Here is a 14,040-nt window from a genome sequence, read left to right as displayed (position 1 = left end):
CCTCCTTCTCTTACAGCACCACAAACAGTGCAGTAAGATGGTCACTGTCAACATCATTTGAGGCACCTACAACAGTTTTTCATGGTCAGCCCCTGAAGGAGCTGCCTCCAGTCCTGGAGCAAGAACACCTCCTACGCTCTGGGTGGCACGAGGTATTGTCAGCATGAGCAGTGTGGCATGGCAACCCCAGTCTTGTTCATACACTTAAACTTGAAATTGTAAACATCAGGAAATCAACTAAATCAGATTCTTTTAGATTCTTTTTTTTTTTCTTGGAAAAAAAAAAAAAAAAAAAAAAAAACACCACCAGTATTTTACATGTCTTGTAATCACATGAGAACTGGTCTTCAAGCAACTGTCAACATGTTAAGCAGTCTTATGTAATTAACAGTTTTCAAACACTATGTGTAAGATGAGTCTTGTCCCACAATCTTTCAGCAGTCAGAATAATCTGAGTAACTTTAGTGGATATTATACCTGTTGATGAATCACTAGTTCAAAACAAAATAAGAACAGAATTTAAAAATCTCTCAGCCTCAGAAAACACAGGTTCATTGGAATACTCAAGGTAGGATATTCTGAGCCAGATGTAGTGGTATACACCTTTAATCCCAGCACTAGGAAGAGGCAAGTGATCTCTGTGAGTTCAAAGCCAGTCTGGCCCGCACATGACAACCAGAGCTAACAAGTGAGATCCTGTCAAAAAACAGTAGTACATCCTGGTTAAGTGGAAAGCCTCCTTGTATTAAGGATCCTCGAATTCCTGCTGTAAAAATCGTCTCTTCAAACTTGATTCCAGTATCGTTATTGTGTTACCATTCTGAACTGTATTTAATGAGTGCAGTCTAGAAATGACAGGGATTCAAGCTCTATCTCCTGGGTGATAACCCTAAGACATTTCACGGAAGTAACAATGCTCCTAAAATTAGGTAATAAACGGTTGGCTAGCAGGGTACCAATAAATTGGAGTTTAAACCATACAACAGTAGTAATTCTCTCTTGCTTTTTTGAAACAGGGTCTCATATAGTACAGGCTGACTTCAATTTTGCTTTATTACCAAGGATGATCTTTAAGGCCTGGTTCTCTGGCCTCCACCTCTCAAGTGCTGGCATTACTAGTATTTACCTCCACGCCTGCGAGGAATTCTTATCAACAGTAGATGCTCAGGCTTGTGATCTCACATTTACATGGGCACAACTCCTTTTTTTAAAAATCACTTTTTTCAATTTTAAGATTTAAGAACTTGTTAACCAAAATTCATCCAGAACAATTCTTCAGACTATATTAAAGACAAAAGTCAAATCAAAGATAAACAAGATACAAAAGAAGCCTAAAGGCATATAAAATAAACTACTCTATTAAGGTAATGTCAAATCATATGTAAAATATGTATCAAAAAGTTTAAGGTTACATTCTACACTTGGGTTCATGCTAAAAATTTTAAGTTCTGCTCCCAACTATCTTCGACAACTATCACTTATTATACACCATGTGGCAAAGACAGACCTAAGGCTGTACATGTACTCTAACCTCATTTAAGCCCAACAGCACTTCTATAAAGAAAATAGTGTCTGTATTTCACAAAAGAAACTGAGGTTCACAATGTCTGTCTAAGTAATACTAAGAACCAACCACAGTGAACTCACGAATACATGACTTCAAGGTCTATAATACTCTACAGGAGTGGTTCTCAACCTTCCTAATGCTGCAGCCCTTTAATACAGTTCCTCATGTGTGGTGACCCCAACCAAAAAATTCTTTCATTGCTACTTTATTACACTGTACTTTTGCTACTGTCATGCATCATAATGTACATATCTGATATGCAGGATATCTGGTGTGTGACCCCGTGGAAGTCGCAACCCAGAGGTCGGGAACCACTGCTCTACACTACTACTGCTTCCCACAGAATCCTCCTTACAGATTCCAAGTATGAAAGATGATCTACCAGCTAAAATTTATTTGCAACCTGAAAGCCAACACTCAGAACTTTTGCAGATATTCATGGGTGTGTGCAGAGCAGTGAAAATCTGAGCTGCCTTCCAACAAGCACTCGCAGAAGAGAAGAACAAGGTCAGCCTCCTTCCCGCAGCGGACACCGGAAACAAGGCCATTAGTGTCATCTACTGAGGACTGGCTTATTGAATTTCTGTGCTTTTTCTGGTGATTTTACTGCTTTCAGTGGCCCCACATTCAGGCTGAATGTGGAGTGCATCATTGTTACTAAGCATGAGAAGGCCACAGTAAGCCTTATGGAGAAAATGCATGTGAGAGAAGCTTTGTTCAGGCTTTGGTGATGGTGCTATTACCCATAAGCTAATCAACTACACACAGTAAATAGCTTTAAACACAAACCCACACAACATTGTTCCGTCAGCTGATGGAACATGAGGACCTAAGAGCCACACAGAACCCAAACCTGGCTTTGCTGTAGGAGCAATGGCTTCTGATTCCTTAAATGAGTACAGTGACTTCACTGAACATGCCTGTGAGGAATAAGAACTGAGATTGCCCCAAACTTTAGTTATTTCCCACTGCCATTTCCTCCACATGCATTCTATCATTGTATGCATGAAGGTGTTCTATCACTGTATGCATGTAGGTGCTAGTATATGCATGCAGGTGTTCTATCACTGTATGCATGGAGGTGCTATTGTATGCATGTAGGTGTTCTATCACTGTATGCATGTAGGTATTCGTGTATGCATGCAGGTGTTCTATCACTGTACGCATGTAGGTGCTATTGTATGCATGCAGGTGCCACTCGCCAACTGAAAATCCTCTGCTGCCACGCTTCTTAATGGGCTACAGCCACGCATGTTGCAGTTTGCTCCTAACATTAATCTTTCTTATATAAACTTTGGCTTTCCAGGGTGAATCTATGCTAATTGAAATTAACTTCTTACTAAAAGAAAAAATGGATACCCCTTAATTACTGTCTTAGCGGGTTAGGTTTGTTTAAGGTAGCAAGCTACGTATACTATTATCAAAAACATATAGAGAAGTAGAAAACTATTAGCACAAACTGAGAATCTTACCTTTTTTGCTCAAGTCAGAGATTTTTATTGGTTACAAAAAAATACAGTACATAAAGATCTAAACAAGGACAATTCAGGGTCGAGAGAAAAAACCTTCAGGAGTCCTCTGATTTCAGTAAAATTCTGAATACACATTGTAGACCTGGAAAACAGTTCATGGCCTAATGCACTCGCTCCATGTTAAACACACATATATAGAAATCTCCATGAAGTGAAGTCTAATCACCTCTACAATTTAGACGGAAAAGCAGCTTTGAGGATGGCACAGCCATGTATCATCAACACCATGAAGCCAGTCTATCAGTTGTAATAGCTCCTATAAAATACCACAGTGAGACTTCAATAAGCCTAGAAAATGGGCTACAAATCCCAGCAATGCTCAAGCAAGCAGTGGACCAAAAATAAAAATAGGTAAAACTGAGCCAAGAATTAGATAGCATTCATCTAGATTCATGATTGGTGAGGCAAAGTTCACAAGCTGAGGCATTAAAGTGACTTATTCAGATCTAAAGGACAGTCATCATACAAAACAAAAGCATTTTGGAATTCAGAAAAACATGAATTTTTGCTCTTAGACAGTATGAAAATCCTAATACAATTATGAAGCACATCATTACACTTTTAAATCTAGGACAATCAGGAGGGTCAACTTGCACCCTGTCATCTTTAACATCTCCAGAGAGGTTGTCATACATTCCTACTTTGTTTATTTTTAAACCTTTCAGACCACAGTAATTTTAGAAAAGGTAATGTCAACTTTAAGTTTCCTTTCCATTATATTTAATTTAGTCATTAAATGCTGAGCTGAATATTAAGCCATACAATACGAAAACATCAAATTACCAAGACCTTATCAATTATAGGAATTTGAGAGAATATTTTTTTTAATATTTATTTATTTATTATGTATACAATATTCTGTCTGCGTGTATTCCTGGAGGCCAGACGAGGGTACCAGATCCCATTACAGATGGTTATGAGCCACCATGTGGTTGCTGGGAATTGAACTCAGGACCTTTGGAAGAGCAGGCAGTGCTCTTAACCTCTGAGCCATCTCTCCAGCCCAAGAAAAATATTAATCAAATTAAAGTAACTATTTTAAAGAACTCAAGTGACTTGAATTAGCATAATGTAAGATTAATGCTGTCAACGGAAATGTATTTCCCTCCTGCTTGATGACAATGAGCTGACGCACGTATTTCTAAAACTCAGGCACACATGAGCCATTCAAGGATGAACCAGCATCGCGCTTTAGACGTGACAGTGAGGTTCAGCCATGCAGTATTGTTAAAATGCCAGGCTCCTATGTCATCAAGCTCTGAGCCAGTGAGGCAGCTGTGACTAGTTCAGGGCTCAGACACACACCACTGAAAAAGTGGCAGCAGGTGACCCCCTAATGGGGACTGGTTTGTCATCACTGTGCTGTTTTAGAGGTAGGATGAAAATTATAGCATAAAATACAACAGGCTTGTAATACAGAACAACTATTCAAGTAAGAAGTCAACTGAACAAAGATAAACTTGAGTTAAAGGCTATCAACCTCACCTATTTACACCAGCCCTTATTAAAGAAAGTACCCTGAGTAAAAACACAAGTATTTTAGATAATGCTGGTATAGAAGCCTTTTTGTAAAATGAATTATAAATGGCAATACATCATTTTTTATTTACATGTCAGATATAAAAACTGAACCTTAACCAGTCATAGAAATATTAAGGAATACTTGGGTTAAATATAGTTTCCAATTTTCTTTTTGTTAGCATTTGGCAAAGCAAGCAATACATAAATAGATCCAATGTTAAAAACCATAAGAGAGAAAGATATATAAAATATACAGTAGTTTTTATCCACCCTTGGCCAGCCTACATCTCAGGGAAGCCTCCCCAATCAGACTGATTTCTGGCTAAAGAAAAGAACATCAGTCCTGCAGCAAAACAGCCCAGGTCTGCATCAAAGGCTCGCCCTTCAGTGTATTCCTCCAGGGAAGAGGACAGGAGCCAGGTTCCCTCGAATGCCATTCCCCAGGTGTTCAAAACGTAACTAATTTATTAGCAATAGAAGATTTGATTTATAGGGGAATCTCACTGGTCCAGTTTGTAGCCTACAAAAAAATGGATTACTTTTAAGTATAACATTAGAATATAAATAAAGGGCGAGGATGTGACTTTTTATTCCACAGAAATGGAAACATTTCCAAACATGACAATTCAATAAGAAAGCATGCCTACCATTGAAGGTGGAGCCCCTCCAGATTTTTTCATATTCTTGGAAGGCATTCCATGAAGGCAACTGAGTCTAGCTTGGAAACCTGGGAAATGAAACAGGCAATTTAGAAGATCCTAGCCACAGAGAATTCAAGCTAAGTTGCTGATAGTGGTAGCACCAAGACTATTACTGGGGAAAACGTGAAACACACTTAAAAGAACGGAGGTGATTCCCAGCAGGGCTCTAATGCAGTCGGTCCTAACTAGCCAGTACTCAGAGGTTAAGTACTCTCTTTTCCCCAGTTCACATCCTATTAACACCTTCCTGATGAGTCACAGTGGATGAGTACAGTACCTGGATTAGGGTCCAGCACATTTCTCTACAGCATTCTGTGTTTATATTCTGTTTCCTGTAGTGAGGAGCAGCGGGCCTACTTTTCGTCCCGCCCTGCTCCCGCACAGCTAGCTTTACCCAAAATAATTACACAGAAACTGTATTTTTTTTTTTTTTTTTTTTGGTTTTTCGAGACAGGGTTTCTCTGTGGCTTTGGAGCCTGTCCTGGAACTAGCTCTGTAGACCAGGGTGGTCTCGAACTCACAGAGATCCGCCTGCCTCTGCCTCCCGAGTGCTGGGATTAAAGGCGTGAGCCACCACCGCCCGGCCAGAAACTGTATTTTTTTTAAACACTGCTTGGCCCATTAGTTTCAGCCTCTTATTGGCTAACTCTCATATCTTAATTAACCCATTTCTAATAATCTGTGTAGCACCATAAGGTGGTGGATTACTGGGAAGGATCTTAACCTACGTCCATTTTGGAGAGGAGAGCTATAGCGTCTGCCTCACTGCCTTCTTCTTCCCAGCATTCTGTTCTGTCTTTCCCGCCTACCTATGTTCTGACCTATCAGGCCAAGCAGTTTTCTTTATTAATTAACCAATGAAACAACAGATAGATAGAAGACCCACCTACATCAGTTTCCATTTTAATCTACCCTTTCGGTGAAAACCCCAGTAAGAACCGTAAGCAGACACGAGCCAGCACTTAGGAAATACTACTGACCTCTTCTGCCAGGATGTGACATGAGGGGGAAAGACCCACTTAGGATCCTTTCAAACACAGGGTCAGGTAAGTTTCTGTCTAGCTCTGCAGGATCCTCCTCTTCCCACCAGGGCACAACTCCAGCAATGCCGCAGGCTCCACCTGACTCCTTTTCATAGAACCAGTCACTCTGCTCATCATCACCTGTGCAAAGACAATGTTCCCAAAAGACTCAGTCTAACCATGGAAACAGATGAAGAACAACATTTACTCACTAATATTGACGATGGAGTACCAGGGTATTATAACTGACCATCTAAAATGCACTTAACCTCAGTGAGTATCAATGTTCTGTCTTGAGATTTAAACAGATAAAAAAGATTAAAAGTACAAAATGTAGTCAGCTTATAAAAATAAGAGAAAGGTAAAATTTAAAATGAGTCACTAAATCTTCCTAGGATCAAAAGAAGCCACCAGTACTGGTGGGATTCCTTAAGAGTTTGCATAAGTGACCATCGTTTCCTTTTTATGATACTTTTGAGTGTATATATAAATTTTATAAATTACTATAAATTTTAAAATGGAAACTGGGCCAGAGAGATGGCTCAGCCATTAAAGGCTAGGTTCACAACCAAAAATATAAAATGGAAACTGCAATCATGAAACAAAAACAATGCCAAAAAAGCAGCAAAATATAAGCAGAGAATGGTATATGACAAACAGATGTAGTTCACATAAACAGCAAAAGTTAAAAGCAATTGTAAAATGAGAACCACAGACTGTTTGAATTAGGGAATAAAAAATATTTTGTTAAAATTTACAAAACTTTTCACAGGAGAGACAGACTTAAATGGTGCAGAGCAGGTCTATGAAAGGTAAGCGGGGACTCACTTGAGACTGACCAGCTTACATCTGAATTACCATGAACACTGCGCCCTACGCCCACTACTTTACTTAGGGGGCTGAGGTACAGTTCAGGGATGTAAGGCCAGCTTGTGCTATGTAAATACAGAACCTATCTCAGAAAGAAAAACAAAACAAACAAATAAAAAAAAAAAAACCTCTAGAAAAATGAAGACTTTTGACTTTACTTGTATGTGATATACAACATTATTCTTAGAAAGTAAATTAAACAGTCACCAAAATCTTGGGCATACACCCAGATAGGGGAATGAAAACCCATTGACCTACAGCATTGAGATAGTCATTTCAACCTCATTAATTCCCCCACTTAAAAAAATATAAAGATTGGGAACACACATAGTGCTTAAAGAATAAAATCAAGTGAGAACAAAGTAAATTAAATGCTAGAAAATATCTCAGCAATGTGAGATACAGTAAAGTCGCAATAACTGTTGTATCTTAAGTCAGTTCCTTCTAAAGATGTTGACGAAAGCTTATGTCATATCATTAACCTCCATAACCTGGGTAAGCTCTGTATTTTAACAAAACTTAAGTCTATTACCAATGTAGTTCTACTGACATAGTCCAGATAGTCTCAACATGCATTTACTGGCAAATGGCAAGAAGGGCCACTCTGCTTTCCTTACCAACAAGGTGCAAGAGACAGTACGGGCAACATTACTGTGACTTCCCCCATAAAAAAATCACTAAATGATTCATAATTTAAAACAATAAATATATTGTTTCTTTCTGTACTTTCTGCTAATGTATTCTTTATGTTGTTGTTGTGTGTTTGGTTTGTTTGATTTTAGAGACAGGGTCTCACTAAGTAGCCCTGGCTGGCCTAGATCTCATAGACATCTCCCTGCCTCTGCCCCTTCTACATGCACGGATTAAGAGGATAAGCTACTACTCCTGTCCCCAGTAATGCATTCTTAAGAAAACAGGAAACCTCTGTGCTAAGTACACAGAAGGTTAGTTCAATGTTATGATTTGAACAAAGCATAAGCGAGAACAGGTTGTGGGCTGATGTAACTAAATGAGATCAGCCCAAGAAAGGGCGACTCCTCATTCCTTCACAAGGTTCTCAGACTGTTCACAGCTCCGAAACACTGCCATGGTGAAGTGTGACAAATTCTGGAAAGTTGGAGGATAGAAAAGACCGTAAGATAGTTATGTTTAACAGTTTATAATACTGAATTAATAAAAGTCACTTAATTATAAATGTGACAACTGAATGGTAAATCCACTCTTAGGAGAGCTTACACAGTCTTACAGACATCTGGAATAAGGTGGAGAATAAGCATCTATGTCTGGCAATCTTGCTAAAAGGGACCAAGCTGCAAACACTGAAGTACGCAAAGCTGAGTAACACATGCTACATTTTAGACATCTATTATTGTGTTAGGAAGCCAAGACGCCTTCCACAAAGTAGAGAAGCCAGCTAAGGCACTACACAGTACTTGTAACAGCAAGGGGTTATTGTGGGCGGCTTACATATGCACAACTTTAAAATGTTTGTTTTTAAGGGAAAACAGTATCTCAGTACCTTGTCTTCCCTCGTCATTGGTGAACAAGCCTGCGTCAGTGCTGCTGAGACTGCTGGAGTCACTGTAACCAGGAAAAGATGAAAAAGGAAACAGATCAAAAGAACAATTGATCTATCAGTCATTTTAGAGACATGGCAGCTCAGAGTTGGAACTTGAGCCTGACAAAGATCTGAAAAAAAAACATAAGATTTTTTTTTACTCAAACTGCAAATATTCCATTTCCATTAACTACAGTACATATTATTTTTGGCACATAAAACCTAAGAAATCTAATGGGACCTGGACAGTAAGCCAGATGTGACGGCGAGGAGGCGCTGACATAAGGGACACATTCTATTACCTGCTTTCATCAGCTGCTCACTGCTCCTCTCCTCTCCTGTGCTGTGTGAGCAGCCTGAGCCTGGAGCACCAGTGCTCGCTGAGACAAGGGAGTCTCCAGTCTTCGGCACAGAAACACCAGGGCCTGGGATGAAATGATCTCCATAACCCCATTACCAATAATCTAAAAGAGTCACTCTCAACAAGTCAAGGCAACTCCATGCCTCACAAGAAGGGAGTACTGGTGGCTGCCTATTAGCTCAAGGGGAAACAACAGAGAAAATTTTAGGCCATTATTAAGGTTTCCTGTCCTACATAAACTGGAGAATAAGACACAGGTTCAAATTTAATATGGAAATTCAGTATATAACAGATACTCAGCAAAAAAAAAAGAAAAACAACTGCCATTAATCTAATAAAAGCAATATTTATACGACAATCCAATTAATTGAAAACAGGAAGAAAATAAGAACATGTCATTAAAAACCTTGATCCCTAAGAAAATTGTTGTTTTTAAAAGCACTCATGTACTTTCTTACACTTAATTTTTGATTTTAATCAACTAGGAAATTGTCACTAATGATTTTTTAAATTAAAATAGTCTTTAAAAAAAGTATTTGTGTGTGCCTGCATATGTGTGTGTGTGTATACATATGTGCTTGCATGCTGAGATATGTACAAGGAGGTAAAAGGATAACTTATGGGAGTCAGGTCTCTCATTCTGCCATGTAAGTTCTGAAAATCAAACACAGGGCAATGGGCTTGGTGAAAATGCCTTTACCTCAAGCTCTAAACAAAAAATATTCTATCTATTAATATATGAAACAATGTAGCCTAGCTTATTAAAAATCAGGTTCATTAGCCTGTTTTAAAAAGTTATAAAATATATGACCAAATCATTGCTAAGATCTAAATCCACTATTTTTTGCATACAAAACATTAGTTTTTATTTGCTTTTCAAAGATACATTCATGAAAGACATAAGAATTTCTTTTCTCGGAGCTTCAGTTAGGACATTTCCCCCCAACTTCCTTCACACAGACTACATGAAGTTCCTTCTCAATCAATGAGCAACAGCATTTCTAAGGTACCGAATCCACACCATCCTATCTACAAGCACAGAGGCCTTACATAAAAATGAAAAACACCTCAGAAGGTTGATCATCTTGCTTTGTAGTAGTTATCCAAACTATTACTGCTTCTCGTTTTCCTTACAACCCAAAGCCCTTAAACACACCCCACACATAATTCCTTTTCTGAAACCCCCAAGATAAACGTAGTTAAAATTAGAATCCCTCACATTCCACGAAGGCATACTCTATAATGTCCCCAGAAGTCTAGTCTAGCACTCCATAATCAGATCAGCCGTCTCTCAATTAGTCCAATGAATAAGCTTACGAAATATAAGCCAGGTTAAGTCTGACCACAGTGAGCAAGTATTTTACAGCCTGCAAACCATGAGTCAGTTTGCTATTTTCCAGCTGCCACGGTTTTCTGGGTTCAGATTTACCATCTTCTAATCTAGTCTACATACAGTCAGGTTCACATTTTCACTTTTGACTACACTTTTGACTTTTCACTTTTGACTACAGGTTCAAGCACGGTACCCTGGAACAGAAGAAAACCATTTTAAATACAGTCAAAGTGATTCCAATAAAATACTGACGTAAAAGATAAAACACATCCATACTCACTAACTGTGGTGGAGGTATCAGAGTGGTGTAAAAAAGGAATTGTAAAAGAAATAGGCTTGGAGTATGAGAATGTAAAAGGCACGAACTCCGCAGACTGTCATAGTGATATTTCTATAAACTTAGACATACTCTTCTAAAAAGGTCAGAACAGCCGGGCGATGGTGGCGCTCGCCTTTAATCCCAGCACTCGGGAAGCAGAGGCAGGCGGATCTCTGTGAGTTCGAGACCAGCCTGGTCTACAGAGCTAGTGCCAGGACAGGCTCCAAAACCACAGAGAAACCCTGTCTCGAAAAACCAAAAAAAAAAAAAAAAAAAAAAGGTCAGAACCACATTCATACATTCGTAGACCACCTAAGATGACAGCTAAAAAAAAGTTAGTTTATACTTGGAGAATTAAATTTAGATTTCAAGGCTTTCTATGGGTGGGTTTCCTTGTCAATTCTTTCCATTCTTATGTCTGCTACTCTTGCTTCTTCTTCCTCTAAGAAGCATGCCTACCTCTGTTCACAACCTGATGAATCTCAAGATATGTGGAAATCTAGATTCTGCAATACCACTCTTTAAAGATCCTTGCTTTACACTAAGGTAATTTTTTATGGACACATAAAACAAATTTCTTGTCTTATAACTACCCAGTTGCTGCATGTACTTCCCTGTTGCTATGTTCATTAAGAACAAGAATTTAACAAGAAAGGCTTTTTATTTCCAGGAGCTAGTGGCCATGACGATTCATCTGCGAGGATACAGTATCTCTCTGCTTTGGAAATAATTTTTGTAACTATTACTTAGATGAGAACATATTCTACGAGTAAAAGTGTATATATTACGACTAATTCTCCTTTTCATTTGGCTCATTATGACTAGAAACCAAGCTCAATTTGGAGCAATACCCTTCCCAATGCAGCTTTCCCAATGCAGCTTCCCATTGCAGCTTTCCCACTGCAGCTCCCATTGCAGCTTCCCACTGCAGCTTTCCACTGCAGCTTCCCATTGCAGCTTCCCCAATGCAGCTTTCCCAATACAGCTTCCCACTGCAGCTTCCCACTGCAGCTTCCCACAGAAGCTTCCCATTGCAGCTTCCCACTGCAGCTTCCCATTGCAGCTTCCCACAGAAGCTTCCCATTGCAGCTTCCCACTGCAGCTTCCCATTGCAGCTTCCCACTGCAGCTTCCCACTGCAGCTTTCCTACTGCAGCGTCCCACTGCAGCTTTCCCACTGCAGCTCCCATTGCTGCTTCCCACTGCAGCTTCCCATTGCAGCTTCCCCAATGCAGCTTTCCCATTGCAGCTTCCCACTGCAGCTTCCCACTGCAGCTTCCCATTGAGTTTTACTCTTAAAATAGGTCCCAAGTACCAGCACAGACATAATTTACCCTTCGCTGTATTGATTGAGGTCAGCCAAAAGTAAACAGAACACTACTGCCAAGATTTTGTTGTCCTAAGTTTCTTCACTGCCAGAACTTCCCACTGCCTACATGAAATCTAAACCACACAGACCCTCAAGAAATGCTGCTACTATGGCCCAGATCCCCTTTACTTCTTCGTGGCAATGAGCTGCAGGTTACCCTACACTGATCTGACAGTCTATGTCTTCACACAGGCTGTTTCTTCCAGTCATGCCACTTCCTGGCTGAAACTTCATTCCTCCTTTTCTGAACAAGTCTGCTTCACGCTTCGAAACACAGTTCCTGTGAGAAGCCTTCGTTCACAAGTGCCTTTGACATAGTGTGTCCTGTTCTCAATGCTTGCTTGTCTGCCTACTCCAGCCGAGGGCATGGCGGAGAGTCTGTATCATGAGCCTTTGAGCTAGCAATGTACACTGCAGCCATCAAATGCTACACACATACAGTTTTCTACTTATAAATCAAATCCAAGAAACAGAAACCTTATTAAATTGGAAAACTTTGGAAATAGAAGATTCCTTCACTCTGTAGCAATCCTTCCCACAGAAGAAATTGCACAGAGCCCTTAAGTGGTAACAGAAAACTGGTATAAAGAAAAGTTTAAATCAGAGGAAATATAGTTAACATTATTTTATTTAAAATATCATATTTAAACTATGTACCTGACAGGTGAATAACTGGGAAACCTGATATACCTACTTGACCCTGATTTTTGTTGGAAAGAAGAAGAAACACCTCATTATTGTTCCAGGGTAGAAAGTGTAAGAAACAGATGAATAAAAAGAAGACATAGAAAACAAAAAGGAGGGGCTTCCACAATCAACCAGAAAAGCAGGCAATCTGTACAAAGCCCAGAAGTCAAACTGTTACTGCACGGCCACACACCCTCAGCAATGGGCAACAGAGCTAAGGGCTTTTAGCTAAGCACTCCTCAGTGATAATGATCCAGTACCAGAATACCACACACCCTATTCCTTGAACAAAAACAATGACTTCCTTAAAAGACAACAACTTTTCAAAACCTTCTTCAAAAGCTTTTTTACTTTTGAGGAAAAACTCTGTAGACAGTAAGCTGTCTAATAAACTCTGTCACCTCCAGCTGGGTCCTATTAACTGTGGTCACACTTGCAAACACACCCACATATAGCCAAATATCTAAAGCCCATGATCGCCAAGACCAAAATGAGGCCAATGCTACAAGTTAAAAGTCACATGCTTTCTCTGGGACCATTGCTTTCTGGCCATCAGACACTGAGGGCTGTGACGAACAGGACGAGGAGCGCTGCTGCTCTCACAAGCAGCTGGATAAACGGCAGAGGTTCACTCTGAGCTGCCCTGCAAGGAGCACATGGCAATTAGACTAGAGCTGGTCTGCTTCCTGAGATGGGTGGACACCTTACTAACACACAAATGCTACAATTCCCATCTTTCTAAGGACCAAACTCTGCTGCTTCCACGCCATAAATCAGGTCTTAATAGCTCATTAGTGATCAGAATTCCCTAGCAAGCTACAGATTAATACCAAGCCTCATATACCACATGTTTGAATTTTCAACATCAGGAATCAAAATAATGAATATGCACCCTAAAATTCTTCAAAGGCTGAAGCTGCATAATGACATGGACAGTGAGATATCCCAAAGAGCAGTGGCTCAAAAGCAAATCTTTTCCCATAGAAAAGTCATTTCTTTTTTCTCTTTATAGCTGAAAATTAAGACAGTTATAACACAACTAACACTTTGAATAAATCAAATAAGCAATTTTTCTTTGTGTGAAAATGCTATAAATTATAAAGAAATATATATCTAGTTACAAAGTAATACCACTATCATTATGCAGGTTATAATTATCTTAAAAGAATTAATTAAAATATAAAACACACTCAGCCCCAGG

General features: G+C 39.4%; 1 protein-coding gene across 7 annotated transcripts in view; it reads right to left on the bottom strand.

The window, feature by feature from the left end:
• The window catches only part of Gpatch2 (G-patch domain containing 2), a 165,520-nt gene that overhangs the window by 142,886 nt on the left and 8,594 nt on the right, over positions 1-14,040 (bottom strand). For 6 of the 7 annotated variants that reach the window (XM_050148160.1, XM_050148159.1, XM_050148156.1 and 3 more), the window contains exons 3-5: positions 8,733-8,794; positions 6,302-6,484; positions 5,268-5,347 (exon numbers count right to left, since the gene is read on the bottom strand). In XM_050148160.1, the coding sequence (XP_050004117.1) occupies positions 5,268-5,347; positions 6,302-6,484; positions 8,733-8,794 (325 nt within the window). Of the gene's footprint in view, positions 1-276; positions 5,141-5,267; positions 5,348-6,301; positions 6,485-8,732; positions 8,795-14,040 lie in introns of those variants that run through there. The other variant, XM_050148163.1, reaches the window with a different exon arrangement.

Source organism: Alexandromys fortis, unplaced genomic scaffold, assembly GCF_014885135.2.
Source record: "Alexandromys fortis isolate MF-2015 unplaced genomic scaffold, M_Fortis_MF-2015_v1.1 scaffold_62, whole genome shotgun sequence".
NCBI classification, from domain to species: Eukaryota; Metazoa; Chordata; class Mammalia; order Rodentia; family Cricetidae; genus Alexandromys; species Alexandromys fortis.
Note: the sequence above shows the minus strand (reverse complement) of the source record. Positions and strands in the feature narration are given on the sequence as shown.